Here is a 20,915-nt window from a genome sequence, read left to right as displayed (position 1 = left end):
ACCTGAAACATTTTCACTCTCTGTTGGTAAGTCTGGTTCTACTCTTCCATAAAGGTTATATCCTTGTCTTCTACTGAGGTGTCAGTTTCTGAATATCTGTGTGGGTCCTGGTGGGTACCTTCTTTATATCATAGATCACCTCCTACTACATAGCATCTCTTCCTATTTCAAAACTATGCCTCTCACTGGACCAGTGAATACACACTCCAAGTAGCCTGCTGAGGGATGCTCAGAGGTTCCAGTTTATCAGCAGAGCAGAGATGATTAGCATTCCTTATGCCTAATGAGGGATCACATCCTTCCTAGTTTAGATCATCAACTTTCCCACTGGCCTCAGGGACTCTCAACTCCGTTCTTGGGTGCACTACTCAGAGAGGTGACCTTAGAGAAGAGATTTCCTAAAATTTTGAAGTGTACCTGAATGTGTTGAAATTATTTGTACATTTCATGTGGGGATGACATATATATGAACACAGTTTTCTGGTAAGAGGGTCCACAGTCTTAATGATATTCTCCATAACCCTCCAAAAGTTGAGGATCAGTATTGCAGCATTCTTTCACTACACGTGTGTAATGTTGTAAGCCTTTTACTGTGAAACAACATGCCCAGAAGAAGGATGGTCTTCTTTTATCTTGACCTTAGGGCTGTACCTTCTACACCTACTGCTCAGGATAAGATGGGGACCCTTCCTCAAAACTAAAATCCATTCAGTGTCTCTAACCCTCTTTTCTGACCTTTTCTATATTACCACATCATAATATAATCATAAATATATCTATAGTGATTTATGGCTCATAAAGTACATCCAGATACATCCTCTAATTTAATATCCACAATAACACTAGGAATAAGCATTAGAGTCTCCATTTTTACAGATGAGAAACCTCAAACTCAGAGAGGTTTAGTGCCTTATTCAAGGTTCTGCTAAAACTGGCAGATTCTGGGCCTATTCTGGAATCTGAATTCTGTGAGGTGTTTATAGAGTAGTCTACCTTCCAAAGACCACATGAGATTGGAAAAGTTGGACTTTCAGCATAGCCAAAGCCATCCCAAGCCAATAATGCCTCTTCCTGTTGGTTTAGTCTTCTTAGCTTGATGCTGTGAAATGTGATTTCAGCCCCTTGGTACACACATCATAAATTACCACTCATAATATATATTATAGTCATTTGCTCAAGTTATTTAGAATGTATATTAAGCCTTGAATACATAGGTTAATGGCCTGGTCATAGAATTAAGCACAATTGACCAATACAATGGCAGGGGAGGAGGGTAATGGTGGTGGTAAGAGGAACTTTGCTTCATCTGGGATGGACTTTAGTTGCTTTAGACTACCTGCCCCAAAAGACTTGATTCTCAATCCATCAAAAAATACTTCTTACTCCGAATTTACTCCCACAGGAGGCCTATGTGACTCAGCAGGATAAGATCCGTCTGGTGGGGGAACTGGTGACCATCACGGGGGCTGTGATCATCCTGCTCCTGGAGGTGAAGTACAACCAGGGTCCAAGCTGAGGCCATCCACCTGGGGCCCCAGACTGAACTGCAGTCCACATTGTCTTTTTGTTTTACTGGCCTTTTCCCAGATCCCGGACATCTTCAGGGTTGGTGCTTCTCGCTATTTTGGACAGACTATCCTCGGGGGACCGTTCCATGTCATCATGTGAGTGTCTCTTCCTTTCAGTCCCATGTCTTCCCTTGCCAGAATTGTTCCAGGTCCCCATTCACTCTTTGGGACCTAGACTTCAGCTGACTCTCACTTCTAGGGATTTTTTGCCCAGTGGGCTTATATGTGTGTTTTGGGTGTAAGGACTAAGCCTGAGTGGGTACCACCCAACTCATCACCACGCTAGAGGAGACCTGGAATATTTCCTCTCTCACTCCTTGTTCCCTGCCCCCTCCCCCAAGCATCACCTATGCCTGCATGGTGCTGGTGACCATGGTGATGCGGCTCTCCAACATGAACGGGGAGATGGTGCCCATGTCCATTGCCCTGGTGCTGGGTTGGTGCAGTGTTATGTACTTCGCTCGAGGATTCCAGATGCTTGGTCCCTTCACCATCATGATACAGAAGGTCAGTGCCTTCCCCAAAGATTCCTCTGGCTTCAGCAATAAGTCCTTTCCAGACAAAGGGAGGAGATGGAGCTAGGTGGCCTCCAGTTTAGCAGGATAGCTGCAGAGAAGCAGGTAGAGAAGGGTCATTCCAACCTCCCTCCCCTTCCCTTTCCTGTAGATGATTTTTGGAGACTTAATGCGCTTCTGCTGGCTGATGGCTGTGGTTATTCTGGGATTTGCCTCAGGTAAGAGCACTGTCCCCCCACACTACTAGGTCATGGGATCCAGTTCTCCAGAAAGTTCACTCACTCTTGCTCTCCATTCTCATTTATACTCTCTTTTGCTTATTTCCCCCCTAGTGGATATTGAGTCAAAAAGCACACTCATATCCATAGGATCAGGGTCACTTAAGATGACCTAGAAGGTAGATGATATGCTCTGAATTTATGGGCTAGTAACATTCATGTTGACTAACAGCCCAGGAAGATTTTTAAAGAAGAGATAGATAAAGGGCTTTGGAGAGACAGCGCCATTAAACAGGAAAGACTGGCCAGTTGTGGATCCCAGAAAACTATATGGGCAAACAGAGTCACTGCAATATTTAACTCTTCTGTCTCTACACTTCAAAAGAAGAAACACAGAGAATTCAATAACACATAGCATCCTTTTTTTTTTTTTTCTATGTGCATTTAAAGTTGGGAGAAAAAGAAAGAAATCAAAGAGGAAGTACAGAAAATGATTTTGGAGAGTTTGAGGATGAGAGAGGAAAACAGAAGAAAAAGAGCTGTAAAGAGAGATTGGGGAAAGAGGGAGCAGGGACTTAGTCGCAGCCCAAGGCACACGTGGAATGTCAGGGTAGAGAGAGGAACACAGTGAGAAAATAACAGCCAGGATAGAGGGTGAAGGCAGTGAGAAAGTAGGAGAAAGTTCTTATGGAAAGGCACTAAGAGGAAGGAAGAACAGTGAGATATGGCAACTCAAATCTAGTCTCCTGTGTCTGCAACCAAACATCCGTAAGACAAGGGGATGCCCTAGGCGCTATTTGAAGACCTCTCAACTCTAAAAGACAATGGCCTTTTAGAACAAAAGGCACTATTCTTGTCCTAGGAATTCCCACTTAACAGGAACTCCCACCAAACAGACCAAAAAAAAAAAAATACCCCAAGATCTGAGCTATGAAAGGGTAAAACTGTGGTAGTCTTGCCTGTTTGGAGTATTCCTTACATATTCTTTCTCCCCACCCTCTACCCCATCTGCACACATCATGAATTACTGCTCACAACATGTGTGCATATAGTTACTCAGTAAGCATATGTTATATATAGTATATGTATGTTATACAGTACATAGTATCATGACCTGCCAATTGAAGTCATAATGACAGAGTAGTTTTCTGTAGATGTCCTATACCCAGGATCTCCTAAATTGTCTCTTCTTTGTTGTTGTGCTTACCTTTTCCATCAGTAAATAAAAAAGTGATGTTTTGTCATAGATACTATTTCCATTCTTGAGATCATTTAGTTTATATTTCAGTTCCCCACACAGAGAGAAGTCTTTTAAAGGTTCTAATGCTGTACTAATGTTCCAGGATGCCTAGTATCATCCAGTAGGCTACACACTGAACAGACCTTTTCCATGACGATCCAAGCTCACCCAGGAACCTCAGAATGATGGATGGTCATCTAGGGGCCACTGAGATTTTTTTTTAAAGGTGCTTTTCTTTTGGCCATTTCATATGGTCAGTTCTTTAAAATTGTTGGAGATTCCATGCATTCTTGTAACAAATTACCTTTTATTTATTTTAAATTAATTAATTAATTAATTTTTAAATTTACATCCAAGTTAGTTAGCATATAGTGCAACAATGATTTCAGGAGTAGATTTCTTAATGCCCATTACTCATTTAGCCTATCCCCCCCCCCCACAACCCCTCCAGCAACCCTCTGTTTGTTCTCTATATTTGAGTCTCTTATGTACAAATTATCTTTTAAATATTCGATTTTTTAAGATGTGAAAAGCAGTTAGGTGACTTATTTTGTGTATATCTATCATATATATAATACACATACGCACATTTTATGTACACATTTTGCTAAATGGCTGGGTGTTACCATTGTCCAGAGTAATGAACTTGGTCATAAGACATCTTAAGGCTAGCCAGGTCCACACATAAAGTGTGACTTACATGTACACAGTCATATATGTACATTTATGGGCGTGTATGTGTGTCTGCAAGTGTGTAAATGTATGGAGATATAACCGGGCCCATGCTTATTGTGATAATTCCCTATTTTCCCATCTCCATGCCCCCTTCCTGGGCGGAGCAGCGTTCTATGTCATTTTCCAGACAGAGGACCCATCCAACCTGGGGCAATTCTATGACTATCCCATGGCACTGTTCAGCACCTTTGAGCTTTTCCTCACCGTCATTGATGGGCCTGCCAACTACGAAGTGAACTTGCCCTTCATGTTTGGCATTGTCTACTTTGCCTTCACCATCATTGCCACGCTGCTCATGCTCAACCTGTTCATCGCCATGATGGGTGATACACACTGGCGGGTGGCCCATGAGCGGGATGAGCTCTGGAGGGCCCAGGTGAGTTTACTAGTGTTAGTCTTACTAAGGGAAAGAGAATGGAGAGAAAAATCAAAGTGGAAAATGTTATGCTATACGACTCTTAAGAGAGTCACAGAACAATCCAGTGTTGTCACCTCAACAAAGGTACATTTGGACAGAGGAGGAGATAAAAGGAGGGGTAGTTTAACACCCAAGAGCTGAGGTGGATCACAGGGGAAAAGTAGATACAACCGTCAACCTCAAGCCCAGTGAGAACTAGAGACTGTCTTATATATTCTAGTGGGGTTTTTTTTATTTTTGTAATTTTACTTATTTTTTTTAAGATTCTTAATTTCAAGTAATCTCTATACCCAGTATGGGTGCTTTACTGACTAAGCAAGCCAGACATCAGCTATATATTCTAGTTTTAAATTTTAATTTTTAATCTTATCTTCTATTTGCTTCTCCCTGTTTCTCTATGATTTTTTCTATATATCAGTGAAGATAATATAATTTTAGAGTTGGAAGTATCTTTAGTGGTCCTGTAGTTGAGTTCTTACTCAGTGATTAGTTATTAATTGGTCAAAGGGTCATTTAATATCTTCTTTAATGCTGATTAGGACCTTCTTATTATCATATGGATTTGGGTAGTGGTCGGGAAGAAGAGAGCTTTTTCATATTTCAAAACTTTTTGTTATTAGAAATGTCCATGTTGCATGGAGCTGAAATCTATCTTTCTACAATTCCATCCTTTGGCCCCAGTCTTGTCTTTTAATATACACAGAACACACTCTTCTGTATGAACACCATCCAAAAATTTGAATACAGCTATAATTTATCCACTCAGACTTTCCATTCACTTAATAATAATTATGTAGAGCCTGTTATGTGTTGGGAAATGCCTGTGAGCTGGGGACACCAGCATGAACGCAACAGATGCCATCTGCGTATCATGGAGCCCACAGTCTGGTTGGGAAGACTGCCATTAAATAAAGGACTTCATGGAAGTCTGTAAAACTATAGTAGTAAAACTATCACACAGAAGTAGAAGATGCTAAGAACAGGACACAACAGAGAAGTCTGATTGCAAAGTTAGGGAATGCTTTCCTGATGGAGTGACATTTAAGATGAACTCCTAAACATGGGTAAGAATTATCCAGTTAAGGAGAATGACAGAAAAAGATAGAGGTTAGGATTTATATCAGACAGGACTCTTGGCTATAGGGACAGAGAACCAAATGCAAACATACTTAAAAAAAAAAAAAAGAAAGAAAGAAAAGAAAAAGAAAAGAAAAGAAAAAGAAAAAGAAATAAATGGCATTGGAAGCAAGATGTGTTGGTCCTCGTAACTGGAAAGTTTAAAGAACTAAACTATCTTTAAGCATATCTGGCCAAAGTGTGTATTTCCATTTCAGTAACTACATCAGTTTCTCTGTTCTGCTCTCCTATCCAGTCTGCTCTCCTAAGTCAGTCTCTCCCATCACGTTGGTGAAATGTCTTCTAGAAGCTCCAAATTCCCAAAGGAATGAGCAGGTGTACTGTATTGCACAATTCCAAGGGCCCCATCTGTTGTATTCGCTGTGCCTTCTGATACTGTGCGAGGTGTAACCTCTCAAAGAGCATCTTTCCCCCCAAGAAGCCAGTCTAGGTTCCATCTCACTGCAACAGGTTTGAGCTATAGGTGCATCCTTGAATTTGAGGTTAAGACCAAGGAGTGGTGATGGTGGTAGTGGAATTTAGGGGAGAATCAGCTAATCAGCTGGGGTGCAGTCCAGTCTACCCTAACTGATGGACAGAGTGGTGAAGTGACAATGGTCCAAGCAAAAGGGGTCTATTACCAGAACAAGGTGGGGGCCTACTAATGGCACAACAGGACACATAAATGTCCTTTTCAAGATAAAGGAGAGCTTCTATATAGGGAAAGGGAACACATGATTAAAAGTCCCGAGGTTAGGGGCACCTGGGTGGCTCAGTTGGTTAAGTGCTGGACTCTTGATTTCGGCTCAGGTCATAATCTCACAGTTTGTGGGTTCAAGCCCCGCATTGGGCTCTGCACTGACAGTGCAAAGCCTGCTTGGGATTCTCTCTCCTCTCTCTCTGTCTCTCCCCTGCTCATGTGCTCTCTTTCTCTCTCTCTCAAAAAAGATAAACTTTCAAAAAAAAAAAAGTCCTGATGTTGGAGGGAACTTGGTCCAACTAAGAAATCAAGTAGAAAAATAAAACATGGGGAATTGGACTACTTTAAGAATTGCTAGTTTCTTCAACTAACCAAGCTTTCTGCACTTGTTCATGCCTAAGAGATCATGGTCCTTTCAAAAGTAGAGTGTTCCTGATAGGATTGGAGGAATACAATATAAAGAGGGGTCATGCCTTCCCTTGCTTTGGACACTGTAGTAGAAATAGCACCTCAAATTGAGCCAGGTCTTGGGGCACCTGGGTGGCTCAGTCATATAAGTGTCCAACTCTTGACTTCAGCTCAGGTCATGATCTCATGGTTTGTGGGTTCAAGCCCCACATTGGGTTCTGCACTGAGAGTAAAGAACCTGTTTGGGATTCTCTCCACCCCCTCCCTGCCCCTCCCCCACTCTTGAAAGAAAGGAAGAAAGAAAGAAAGAAAGAAAGAAAGAAAGAAAGAAAGAAAAAGAAAAAGAAAGAAACTAACTTAAAAAAAATTGAGCCAGGTCTTTAAAGAAATATACATCTGGCCCTTATGAAGGTCATGATCTACTAGAACCCATGCATCTTTGTTATTCAACTTAATTAGTAAAGCCCCTTTACCACTTCCTGTACTTACCCAGATACTTTGTTCTTAAATATAAATGTAGTACCTTACATTTGGTTCTCTTAAATTTCACATTATTGGTATTTGACTAGCATTCCAGTCTGGTGAGATCATTTTTATACTGCTTTGTCACCTCACATTATTACATATCCCTCCCAGTTTTGTGTCACAGTCATATTTGATAAGCTTGTCTTCTATGTTTCATTTAAGTAATTAATGAGGGCTGGGCAAAGGACAGAACATGTGACATGCCACTAGAATTTTCCTTGCCAAGTTTGCAGTCATTAACCCACTCTTTTTCTTTGGAGGATATGGGTATTTAATGTGCTGCAAATTCCCTGAACACTAGCAGCATCATTTCATACCACAATCATAGAGATTCTATTTAATCATTTTATTTAAATCAAGATAACTAGTCTGGCTTTCCTATGAAAAAGCAAATGAGATTAGTTTGGACTGACTCATTTTCTATGAATGTCAATAGTAATGTAGGGGTCACAGTTTTATTCAAAACACTCATAAAATATTCTCTCTCCTTTTATGATGAGTAAAGCAGGTAGCATGATGCCTGGCACAAGCTAGGGCATGGCCCAATGGCTGTCATCTCCCCAATTTCTGGTGTCCCCATCTGACAGATTCCTCTTTGTTCCCTATGTTGGTGGCTTCTAGTGTTCCCTGAGACCTCATCACTCTTCCTGAGTTTCCTCTACCTCTCACTCCTCCCAGGTGGTGGCCACCACAGTGATGCTGGAGCGGAAGCTGCCTCGCTTCCTGTGGCCTCGCTCTGGGATCTGCGGGTTCCAGTATGGGCTGGGGGACCGCTGGTTCCTGCGGTGAGTGACTGTGCATATGTATAAACTGCTAACAAGCATGAAGCCATGGGAGTAGGGTGCCCAGTTTCACATTTATCACACATATTTCCATTCCTGAGATCTCCAACTGGACCCAAAGGAGACATCATCACTGTATAAAGTGAGACTGCATTAGCCTGTTTAGGGGAGGGGGGTGGAGCCAACAGGGAGAGCGACAAGATGGCTGATAACTGATGCCAGGCTGTGAGTACATCAGGGTAGTAATGTGTGTGAGGTTATATACGTGTCCATGCTCAGATGTGGGCATGGGCTACCCAACTTGTTCTAGTCTTGTTCCTATCTGACCCCCATTTCTAGTAAATTCTTGCCTTGAACCTAACCTTCTCCATACTCTACCTTCGGCTCCTGACTTGGCTTTTCTTCTCTCTTGGTTTTCTCTTTCATATTCACAACCACACACACCACTACCCTCCAAATCCTGATTGCCTACCTCTTTGGTCTCTATCCCACTTTACCCTCCATTCCACTGCTCTTCCCTTCATTTCCTCCTAGGACTCTGGTCCCTTCCTTGCCCTGTCCTCTTGGTCCTGTTTCCTACAAGTGCTCTTCCCCCCTCTCCTTCTCCTCATGGCCCTTGTTCCTTCACCTCACCTGAGTTCCTTCCCCTTTGCCCTCCTCAGAGTTGAGAACCACCATGATCAAAATCCTTTGCGAGTGCTTCGCTACGTGGAGGCTTTCAAGGGCTCAGACAAGGAGGATGGACAAGAGCAGCTTTCTGAGAAACAGCCCTCTGTTTCTGTGATCGAAAGTGGGACGCCAGCCAGAGCCTCTCTGGCCCCTCCAACGCCTTCCCTATCCCGGACCACATCTAACAGCAGCAGCAGCCACCGGGGCTGGGAGATCCTGCGTCGCAACACATTAGGACACGTGAATCTTGGGCTGGACCTTGGCGAGGGAGATGGAGAGGAAAATATCTATCATTTATGATGAGGACCCCTGTTTCTATTGGCCTGAAAAACAGGTGGGCCTAAATGGAGGGAAGTATCTGATTGTTTTGCCTGTTAATCATGAGAGGGGATAGGCAGAATAATTCTTAAAGGTCATGTCTCATCCTTCACATCAGCATTTCTGGAGATGGGCAATGGACGTCTGTTGTCCCACATATCTTCCGGTTTCCTGAAAGTCCCACATCTTGAGAAAAGAAGGTGTCTCTTAGAGCAAAGTTGGATTTAGCCATCAAAGACATGAACTAGGGATGCTAGACTAACATCTGGATCATCTTTCTTTCTGCCTCATGCAGGCACTAGAAAGTAGTGAGCTGTGAAGCCTGCTTGGTTCCACAAGGCTTAATGTGGGAAGATCCAGGCATGGCACTGAGGTTATGGCCCTTCCCTTTTCCCCTGTAGGACTCTCTCTCACCCCGCAACCAACCCCCAACTAGAAAACTGCAATAAGAAAGGTTCTTTATCCTTGCTTTATTTTTCAGAAATTTTATTGTGGGAAGATACACATCACATAAATTTACTGTCTTAACCATATGTAGGTATACAATTCAGTGGCATTAGGTACATTTACACTGTTGCATAATGATAACTACTATTCATCCACAGGATGCTCTCATCATCTCAAACCAAAACTCTGGTACTCATTAAACATTAACTCCCCACTGTCCCCTCCACACAGTCCCTCATAACCAATATTCCACTCCACGTCTATGAATTTGACTACTCTAGGTACCTCATACAGGTGGAATCATTCAATATTAATCCTATTGTGTCTGGCTTATTTCACTTAGCATAATAGTTTCAAGATTCATCTGTGTTGTAGCAGGCATCAGAATTTTATTCCTTTTAAGGGTCAAATAATATTTCATTGTATGGATATATCACATTTTATTTATCCATTCATCCACTGATGGGTATTAGGATTGTTTCCACCTTTTGGCTATTATGAGTAATACTGCTATGAACATTGGCATATGATTCTCTTCAAGTTCTTGCTTTTGATTTCTTCAGGTGTATCCTTAGCTGTGGAATGGCTTGGACTTATGGCAATTATTATTTAATTTTTTGAGGAACTGCCACACTTTGTTGTCTTTCTTTCTTTCTTTCTTTCTTTCTTTCTTTCTTTCTTTCTTTCTTGTTTTCTCCTTCTCCTTCTTTTTAATAATAGCCATCCTAATGGATATGAAGTGATATCTCATTGTGGTTTTGATTTGTATTTCCCCAATGACTAATGACAATGAACATCTTTTCATATGCTTATTGGCCATTTGTATTTGGAGAAATATCTATCAAATCCTTCATCTGTATTTTGGATTCTGTTTGTTTTTTGTTGTTTTTGAATTGTCTTATCCTTGCTTTTTGAGACTCAGAGTCTAAAAGGTTTGTATCTCATTTGTGTCTACATGTATGTTTAAATAAGTGGTAAATTATGCCTTTTGTGCTTGAACAGCTCAATCATTTCTTTATGGGACTCTTCCCGGTCTGTCCCTCAGGTGGCTCATTAGCAGCTAATCACCCTTGTGCCTGGGGGTAGCAGATTTGTGGCTGTGTCTCCTGCAGCAGCCATCTTTTGCTCCCACCTCCCTCTTCCCCTGTGCTGAGTTTTGGGATGGACAGCAACAAAGCAGGATGGGCCATCCCTCTCCAGGGAGGAAAGTGGGAGCTAGGTGTCCAGGGCACCCAGTACCAGGCTCTTGACAACCTCCCTCTTGTCTCCAGTCTTTTACGTCTCACCTCAACCCTAATATCACCCTCACCCAAAAGCCATAATAACTTTTAAGAGGACTGTGGTCTGGAATAGCAAAGAGGTAAGTCGGATTTGTGAAACCACAGGCAGGTTCATCCAGATACTCATACAAAGCATAGATGAGTGTGGAACGGGGAGGAATCACACGAAGGTAGAGGCACAGGGTCCTACACACTTGACCACCAGTGGCATGATTTCTAAAAGTGCTTAGTCATCATGACTCCTCTTATTTTCCTTACAATGGAAGCACTTCCTCTCTTGTGTAAAGCTAAACTCCCTTCTGAGTCCCAGATTCCGTTTCCTTTCTGTCTCTTCAGAGAGACATCACTGTTCTCTCTATACTTCTCATTTGTATATCTCTTCTCCTCCCTCTCCACTAGTTTCGGGGATCAGCAAATAAAGATGCTCTATTCTTTCCCATCTCCAAAGAAATGGAAAACATCCTCCCTCAACCCTTCCTCCTTTCAGCTACTGCCCTATCTTTTCTACTCCCTATTCAGGGCCAAACTTCTTAGAGAAGACTTTATTGTCTACTGATCTCATGCTGAGTCCTCAACCCATTGTGATTTGACCTTGCCCCTCCATGCTACTGACATCTACGAGGGAGGTTATCTACCTTTGGCTAAGCCCACTGAACAGTCTCAGTCTTGCTTGAACTGTCGGTAGCCTTCAGACTACAGTCGACCCCTCGCTGTCTCTCAGCATGTCAGTGCCATGCACTCTTGTCACACTGGCTGCTTCTCTTCTATAAATCTCTTAAATATTTTCGGTCCACAAGCCTCTCTGTTTTCCTCACCACCTGGGCAGTCTCACCTGCTTCTGTAGATTGTATTAACGTGCACATGTTCATGACTCCCCATTCCCTATCTTCGGTTCACATCTGTCTCCTGAGCTCCAGGCATGAACAGCTTGGATGCCTATCTATCAGACAGCTGAGCCTGGATATTTTACAGACACCTCAAACTCAACATGTCCCAAACTGGAAACTGAACAGCTTTTTTTCCTCACCAAACCTGCTCCTCCGCCAGAGTTCCTGACCAAATACTAGGCAAAGTTGCCTAAGTCAGAACCTGGGCATCGTCTTCAACACGTTTCTGTTGACTCTTAAATCCAGTAAATCTCAAATCTTGTGGATTCTGTTCCCTAAAACATCTGCTTCGAAAAGAATTAATTTTGGTTAGATAATGTAACACATAGCACAAAATTCAAAGAGCACGCAAGAAATACAGAGACAAAAAGCTTTCCTACTTCTGTGCTGGCCCCTTTGTTGTTCTTTCCAGGGACATTCACTAATAAAAGTGTATTTATCTTTCCAAGAATACTCTGTATATCCAAGCGTATGCATGTACATATTCCTCTTAAAAAGACATATAATGGCACAGTTTATTAGAAAAAAGTTTTTGCTTTTTTCACTTCATACAATTTGAAGATTATTCCATACCAATATAAAACCTTCCAGTTGTCCCTGCCTCTCGGGACCCTACTGCACAGAAAGAGGTTCCTAACTGCTCTGTTTGTATGTAGTCTCGGTCTTCTTCAATCCATCACCCACACTATGGCCAGAATGATCTTTGTAAGATGCAAGTCCTACCCCTAAGTATGGTCCTTCTGGAAGCCTTCCATAAGCCAACCCTGGGCAACCCTCCAGCCTCCTTACACCTCTCTTCTCTCAGGCTCTATTTCACCAAGCTGGATTTCTATCAGTTCCTGGATAAGGCTGAGTTCTTCTTCTTCTTGGCCTTCACAGTCTCTAGAGCTTTCTACCTCCTTGCACTCTCCCTTCCATCTTTGTAACTTCTATTCACTTGTTGGTCTCAGCCTAACGGTCATACATTGGTTGTGTGTGTAATTGTGGGGATGCTGACCGTGGGCAAGGTTAAAGTCCATCTACTCCATGTTTCCAGACTACCTATGTTTTCTTTTTAATTACACACCCTGCACATTATTGTACTTATTTGTTCAATGTCTGTCTTCTTTAGTAGACTGTAAGTGCCACGAAGACAAAGATGGTGTCTATTTTATTCATCATTGTGTTCCCAGTGTCTGGTGTAATTCCTAGTACAATGTAGTATGCAATAAATATTCATTAACTAGATCTATGAATGATTGACCTGTTTTTATTCTAAGCTCTCTCACTGGCCACACTGGAGTCTTTTTTCACCTGTCAAAGGTGGCACAAAAATACTTGCCTTTCAGTGGGGTTGTAATAATTAAAGATAAGCACATAATATGGGTAGAAATGCTTTGGAAAGGAAAAAGAAAACAATGCAAATGTAAGTGATCATTGGGAAATTTTTTCAGGTTAAATATACTTTGCGTGTATGTGTGTGTGCGTGAGAGAGAGAGAGAGGGAGAGAAGGAGAGAGGGAGAGAGACAGCGTGAGAGACAGAGAAGAGAGAGGGAAGGAGGAGAAGGCTGGAGGAGGAGGAGGAGGAGGAGGAAGAAGAGATGCGGAATATCATAAGGAAGAGAGAAAGGAGGGAAGAACCCCAGCAGCAAAGCTCTGGAACAGATCTTCCTGAACCTCTCGTGTGTGGTACCCTGTAAAGGAGCATTCGAGGTAACAGACAAGATCCCACACCTGCCCTCCGGAGCCCAGATGAGCAAGGAAAAGAAACACACACAGACATCGCCATACCAGCAGATGCAGCACGAGAACTGTGTGCTGAAGGGTTAAAATAGTTGGCGGATGTTTTGTGCCGCCAGGCAGATGCCAGCTTTATTTACGGGGCTCCAGAGACAAGGACGGGGAACGGGGCGAAAGGAACGCTGATGTTCCTGCCTCAGGAGTTCTTCGGGTACCCCCGAACCATGACCGTTCTCCTTCCCGTCTCCTCCCCGCTGGCTACTTTAAAAGACAGAAAGCAGAAAACTCTTGCTCCTGTGTGCGCCTCACAGACCAGAGGCAGGGAGGCACGGGAGGTTTTGTGCTCCCAGGGATCACTGGACTTCAAAACTATGTCCCCGCCCAGCCGTTGGCAAAGTGTTTTTCTGACAAGTTTCTGGGTTCTGGTAAAGAATGGTGGTGTAGCCCCTGAGGGTTGGCCTGCCTGCAGCCTTGGGAAGGAAGGGCAGAGGTCGGTGTCCCTCCCTCGCGCCGCGCTGGGGAAATGCAAGATAAGGTCTGGGACAGAGACCCAGGAGAGGGGGCAGCAGAACGGAGAGATGAGGGTAGTTAGCGCTGGCTCTGTAGGTGTCTGGGCAGAGACGCGCAGAGAGACGGAGCTGGACGAAGGGCACACTATGGGCCCTGGCACATCCGAGACCTCTCAGTGGACGGGGTGTCAACGGTCATCGTCAGAGGCTAATGAAGGAAAAATGAGAAACGTGCAAGGAAAGGAATACTTTGACCAGTACACTGAGTGCTGTCACACCGACAGGAGAGGCTGGGTAACGTGGCCCCTCTCTGCTGGGGGCAGGGGGGTGCAGCCAGACAGGAGCCACCTGGGGCAGGACTGGACACACCCGCCTTTGTCTGTGCCACCTCTTTGTTAAGCCTGGCACTGGGGAGGCGGCAGTTATGGCCATGAGGCCCCAGGGAACGAGGCTTGTGCAAGGCCAGGCTGCAGCTGGAGGGAGTGACTGTGGGTCCCCGCTGGGGTCAGTGCCCTGCTGGGCTCCTTGGAGGGGGGATCCGTGCGTCTGTGGGCGTGCACATGCGTGGGGATGGCTCTCAAAGCACCACTCTCTACCAGGAGTTTTTCGTCCCTTCCAGCCCTTCTGCTGGACATGCTCCCCTAACTCCTTCACGACCAGGCTGTGGAGCCTTTTAGGGATGACATGGGCAGGTGAAACCTGATTTCAGTTCCCGCTCCCCGCCCCCTGCCCCGCTGCTGGAGTATTAGCTGATGACTTATGCCATGTCCACCTGCCATGTCCCTGACAGTAATATCAGCACACACAGGAGAGCGCGTGGCTCACTAAGATCTTACTGCTGTCACGGGTTGTCACGGCAGTATCCCTGCCTTCCCCTAGTTCGCTTCTCCTAGGCTCTCGCTCCCTCTGCTGTTCCCCCACCCTAACTGAGCACCTCCTTCCGATTAAGAAATAACAAGGTCAGGGAAAGAGGCAGATAAATCAGTGACTGTGGCTCCATGAGGTGACCCGTGACCGGGTCCTTAGAGGTTCTCTCCACCTCTCTCCATGAGGTGACCCGTGACTGGGTTAGAGGGCATCACCCCCAGATGGGTGGCTGGGCCTCTCCTCCCAGGGACTCCCAGACTCCAGCACCTGCTCTTTCCGCATCAACCAGGTGCAGGGAGGACAGTGGCAAATTGTTCTTCCCTTGCGGGCAGGACGAGGAAGTGTCTGCCTCCTCACCTTCTCCCTCCCTCCAAGTGTGAGCTTGGTGGGCAAGAAGACAGCCCCCCGGAGTCCCAGTGGCCTCTGTGCCAGCACCCTCTAGACCTTAGGTCAGGGGTCACCGGCTCCCCCTGAGTCCCAGGCCAGCCGGGAGGGGGCACTCAGGGTCGGAGGGAAGCGCTTCCCAATACACACCACACCCTCCCCTTCACCCCAGCTGCTGACTCCCCACCTTTTGCAGGCTAATGAATCTTCCAAGGGCGGAAGTCATTTTCTCTTTGTGTGTGTGTGTGGGGGGGTGCTGGGGTTTAACAAACACCCTCCCTCCTCCCGGGACACACACATACACACACAGGGTTCCCTGCCACCTCTCCTTGTTCCCTGGTCACCTCCCCGGCCCATTTCTGCACAGGGACCCACCTCTGCCTTGGGGACCTAAGATAGGAAGTGTACCCACTAAATAGCTTGCAATTTCCTTGGCACAGATCATTCTCCATAAGACACAATTCAGCATATATTCTACCCCAGGTACTCCGATGGGGAGAAAGAAGACACGTTGTGCTTTAACCTCATCCTGTGGGCTCTTCCCACAGGGGAGACGGGCAGGTGAGGGGCCGCGTGGATGCAGCACCATGCTTTACACAAGGGCATGAAGACCGGAGATGGAGTGGAGGTGGGACCGGCCCGGGGAGAGTGGGGACGGGCGCAGAGCGAGGACAAGAGAATGTGATTTTGAGTTGAGCTTCAAGGGATGCGAGGGAACCTATGAGCCGGATAATTAACGGGAAGTGTCTTCCCCAGCTGGGGCAGGACTGATGCGGTGACAAGGCCTGGTATAAGGGAGATGCCACAGACCCTGTTTCCTCCCTACTCAGTTCAACGGTGAGCAAAGGAGTTCCACGGAACCGTCTCTTTGGGAGGGCCGGGGGGTGTGGGGTGAGGCCCATGGGATGAAGAGCACAGAAACCCACCCTGTGCAGATGGCAACAGCCTGAGGTTGGATCTGCTCCGGTGCCCCAGGTGGGGGGGGGGGGATTTGCCCACGAGAGGATAGGCTGGCGACTGAAAGGGCTCCCTGACACAAAAACAGCAGAAGAGAGGGACGAAGGATCAGGAACGGAGGCTATCACCATGCATTCGCCGTGGCCGGGAGCCCCACCGGGCTCACCCCGTGCTCACAGGGAGCCTGCATGCCAGCTCTTGTCAGCTTGTTACCGACAGGCAGCTGGGGCCCAGAGAGGGTGAGCTCCTCACCTAAGATCACATGAGTATGACTGTGCTCACTTTGTGGACGGGAGACCGAAGCTCAGAGGGGTGGACTAATTTACCCGAGACCGACTGGTAATTAGCAGTCTGACTTCGAGTCCAGACGTATCTGATCTCAAGTCCCATGCTCCTTCCGCTAGGAGATCCAGAGCCCCTGAAACGAGAGAGTCGACCGTTTTCTACTGGAAAGTTATTTCCTGTAAGTTTTGATATCAAATGCTCCCACCCAAGCCAAGATGATAAAGCAAATGACTTGCATTCATGCGACACCATAGGGCACATAAAGTCCTTTGCGCCCATTATCTTCTCTAACCCAAATAACAACCCCTGTAGAGTAAATAGGGCAGAATTACTATCCTCATTTTACAGATAAGGAAGCCGATTCTCAGAGAGATTGTATGATTGAGGTCACAGATCTCACCAATGCAGAACAGGACAATAACTTGGGCGTCTGGGCTTTTGGAGAGAGCTGTCCTCACGATAGCTCCCTGGCTCACCTGTATGGAGAGATGGGCAAATCCAGACCCGGGGGGGGGGGCGGGGGGGGCACCACCCTCTACACCCGGTCTGCAGCAAGGGCTGACTCAGAGGGTAGAACTCAGAGTTACCCGGGTGTGATGCTAGCTCATGGCACTTGCATACCTATGACAGTAAACGTTTTAGTACCTCCATTAGCCCCCCTTGACAATGTGCGCACAACCTTGAAGAACACGCTAGCACCTTCGTCATAGACTCGACAGGCAGCCTTGTGCTCTGCCGTCTCCTGCACTCTGGTCTGTGTGGAAGGATTTGGGGCCCAGCCCTGTCTGGGTGATAGTTCCTGGACTTCCCTGTAGCTTGGGGACACATCAGAGTCCGCTCTTGGGAGTTGGGAACCTCAGCCAGCCCTGAGAAGAGGGAGGGGTGAGAGAGGGGAGCCAGTGATCTGAGAAGGACCCCCAGGGCACAGTGTGAGGCTGGATCCCTTGCTGATTCCCCTGGGCCAGTGAGCAGCTCCCTATCAGGAGATTCCACCAAGTGCCCCCATACACGTGCCAGTTACCAGTGCACTCGCGTGTAAATAACTCCCACACTCCCACGTGCACAGGGTCCTACACACAGAGGGCACCATGTGGGGGGAAGCCTGTGCCTTGTGGGCCCCGGTGGGGGCTGGGGGGGTACACAACAGCTAAGATCATTTTATTTGCCAGTCTCTCTTATTGTAGTGGCTGGCTGACCAGTGACCTCAGGCTCTTGGTGCCCAGGCAGGTCCAGTATTGCCCAACAGCCTTCTGGAGAATGTTCTGTTTGGCTTCAGTCCCTCCCTTGTACCTGCTGGCCCCTGGCCCCCACGTCCCCACCTTGCTCCCAGCCTCCCACCGCACCCTGTCCAGGTATCTGCCCCAGAATCTGCCTTGCCATGTGGGGAGGCCTCCCCCCGCGCCTGTCCCCGTCGCCGTCCATCCAAGCCCAGCTTTGGGAAGAGAAGCCCCAGTTCCTGCCCAGGTGTGCCTCCCAGTGTCCTGTCCCCAAACCTCAGCACATTTCTGCTCCTTCCCAGCTGCCCCTTGAGTCCTCTGTCCTGGGCTCTCAGACCGGCCCTCGGCCCTCGGGAGGCAGGAAGCAGCCAGCTTGCTCCCCTCCCGGTGTGCATGTGCCTGTATGTTCAACAATCGTCCCGACTCTTAGAACAAGTCTGGCATTTTGCTTGGTTTTTATGACGGAGGCGCTGGGGCGTCTGCGTGAGCGCTGGAGCTAAATAAATAGAATTTGAAAGAGCTCTTATCACGGCCTGTTGCCTTTTCACTGAGTGTGTTGGGGTGGGGACAGAAGAATAAGAGGTGCAGGTGGGGACAAATCGGGGGAAGATTGCTGATAAAGGGCTACCCCTGAGGGCTGCTGCTGGAGAAACCGGCTATGGCTTCCAGGTTGAACCCAGGCTTTGGGTTTGGGCTTTTCGTAACAGTGATCCGATTCGGGATAATGGCTAGACCCTTTCTCCTGAGCCCTAAACCGATGCTGTTTACTCTGGGCCTAGTGGCCCCACAGCTCTCCCACCCCAGCACGCCCCGAGCCCAGTGTGGGGAACATCACCCAGAATGCAACAAAGTGGTGGAGAGAGCCAGCCCCGCCCCACCTTGGCAGAGGACCTCAGCCTCCTCTCTGGCTGTCGGCGCTCAGGAAGTTGTCCTGGTGAGGGAGCTTGGCCCTTTCCCCACCTACAACGTTGGGGATCCCAGGATCCTGCCATTTGTAAGGCTAGAGGGTTATCGGAAGCCATGTGGCCCCACGTTCTGCCTGCTGACCTCCTCTCTCTTCTCTGCCTGGTGGAGGTTCTGCCCTAGTGATTCAGAGACAAAGACGGACACATTCCTCCTGAGAGATAGGAGGTTGCTCTGAGCGCCACGCTTTCTGCACCCGGAAGCTGACGGGGAGCTGTCTGGGGGAGCAGAGTGTTGAAGGCAACAGGAAAACCTGAGAACTTAAGAGTCCTTTTTGCACATCGGGAAACGCAAAGGTAAGTGACTTGGCCAAGGTCTCACAGTGATTTCTGGTCCAAGTGGGGTTGGAACGCAGCCATCCTGGTTACCCGTCTTGCTCTCTTTCACCTTTTCCAGAAACCAGCCTCATGGCACATTCGTCATGTTTGGAAAGGTCTTTGAGGGCTGTATACCCTTCAGCCTCTTTCATGGTTGTCTTTAGTACCTGCTAGGGAGGAGTCCGGGGCCAGGTAAGGTGGGGTGACAGAAGGCGGGGCAGGTGGCTGAGCGGAGGGGTCCGGCTTTGGGAGGGAGAGGCCTCGGGATCTGGGGAAGAAAGAGCAGGAGGCTGGGGCAGTGTGGTCAGCGGGAGGGCTGTGGACTTTGACACCCTCCTTCACAGACCCCTATCTCCGGAGCATCTGGCCCAGGCCATGGGCCACAGGACTCCAGCCTGTAGAGGCCTCAAGAAAAAGTTAGAGACAGGTCAGAGCTTGGTGGGGCTCCTTTTAAAGCTTCATCTTCCAGATGGGGGGTTAGGAAACCAGATGCTCTGATGGGTGGGGGAGGGGCTGTCAACCAGGGAGACCTCTCGGGGCTGGCTCAGAAAATCTTCTATTCGAGGCAGGGTGGGAGGGGAGGGGAGAATGGCTGGCCATGGAGGCACATGCTCGGGCATCGAGGAGGCTGCTTCCCCACAGCCCACAGCCCATATGCCCACCTTTGCCCTTTGGGCACTTTCTGCAAAGGTGTTAGCATCCAGGAGAACCAATGCCTTCGAATTTGAAAACCTGCAGACTTGTAGGAGATGGTCAGAACATATATGCACACACCATGACTGCTCTAGAATCTTGCTATGACATATTGGTTCATGTGACATAAATATTCCGTGCAGAACTACATGTGCAATACCGTGCAAATGCCTGTCTGAGGGGGTGGGGCTGGTGGCGCCATCCCGTTGGTCCTGGCCTCTGCCATCTCCCCGGGACCCCCTTTCTACCGCCAGCTCTGTTGTCCTCGACCGTGTTCCTCTGGGCTCCAACCAGATGTCTTGGAGCAGCAGACAGAGGCTGGGGGTCCTGTGCAGGGTCCCCCGTGGTGTGAGCATTTAGGCCAGCCGAGGCTGGAGGGTGTAGGAAACGAGGGCAAAGGGTTGGGGCCCCACTTAGCAATGGGGGTGGGGGAAGGGGGCTGGGGACGAAGGCCACACTTTGGGCGAAAGTATGACCTCCTGACCTATGAAAGCTGAAGGGACTGCGCACCCACAGAACCACATGTGACTCCACTTCGCGCAGAATCACAGGACATTTGAGTTGAAAAGGACCTTGGAGGGTTTCAAGCCCAAATCGCTGCCCAGGCAGCCCCCCATCCAGCACCAGAACCCAGTGCCCCCAGCGGGGCAGGCGGCTCGACAGCCCGTCCTCCACACCCGCCAAGTCCCTGGGTGGTGCTCTGTGGTGCATGCCTCTGTGTGTGCGTGTGTGTGTGTGCGTGTGTGTGTGTGTGTGCGCGCGCGCGTGTGCACCTGCTGACCTGCCGTCGCTCTGTGCAGGCTTTATGAGCTGGCACACAGGGCTTGTGAACCCAGTGACTGGAACAAACTCCAAGCTGAGTGAGCAGTGGCTTTGACCCCGCTGCCCTGTGCTGGCTCTATCCCCAGCCTCTCGCCTGTTTGTCCCTTGTGGCCAGCCCTGCACACGGCAGCAGAGCCCGGGAGACACCCTCCCAAAGGGCGCCGGGAGCAGGGATGGGGTGACGCAGTCAGCTGGGCCAGGAAACAAAGAGCAGAGATCAAGAGACAGAAGGAAAAGAAACCCAGGGTTCCACAGAGAGACCACTCAGAGTCATGGTCACACACTCACACACACCCCACACAATACACCACATACACATGCACACACACACGGACACCTTACATACACATGCACA

General features: G+C 47.7%; 1 protein-coding gene across 1 annotated transcript in view; it reads left to right on the top strand.

Annotated features, from left to right (window-relative positions):
- TRPV5 (transient receptor potential cation channel subfamily V member 5) overlaps positions 1–10,033 on the top strand; it is a 28,537-nt gene extending 18,504 nt beyond the window's left edge. Inside the window, exons 9-15 of the mRNA XM_032592469.1 lie at positions 1,403–1,489; positions 1,588–1,664; positions 1,910–2,075; positions 2,235–2,301; positions 4,384–4,652; positions 8,122–8,228; positions 8,888–10,033. Coding sequence (XP_032448360.1) covers positions 1,403–1,489; positions 1,588–1,664; positions 1,910–2,075; positions 2,235–2,301; positions 4,384–4,652; positions 8,122–8,228; positions 8,888–9,194 — 1,080 coding nt within the window. The 3' untranslated portion in view covers positions 9,195–10,033. The remainder of the gene's footprint in view (positions 1–1,402; positions 1,490–1,587; positions 1,665–1,909; positions 2,076–2,234; positions 2,302–4,383; positions 4,653–8,121; positions 8,229–8,887) is intronic.
- Positions 10,034–20,915: the final 10,882 nt, after the last annotated feature.

This window comes from Lynx canadensis, chromosome A2 (assembly GCF_007474595.2).
Source record: "Lynx canadensis isolate LIC74 chromosome A2, mLynCan4.pri.v2, whole genome shotgun sequence".
NCBI classification, from domain to species: domain Eukaryota; kingdom Metazoa; phylum Chordata; class Mammalia; order Carnivora; family Felidae; genus Lynx; species Lynx canadensis.
The sequence above is the reverse complement of the archived record's forward strand: the minus strand, read 5'-3'. Positions and strand labels throughout refer to the sequence as shown.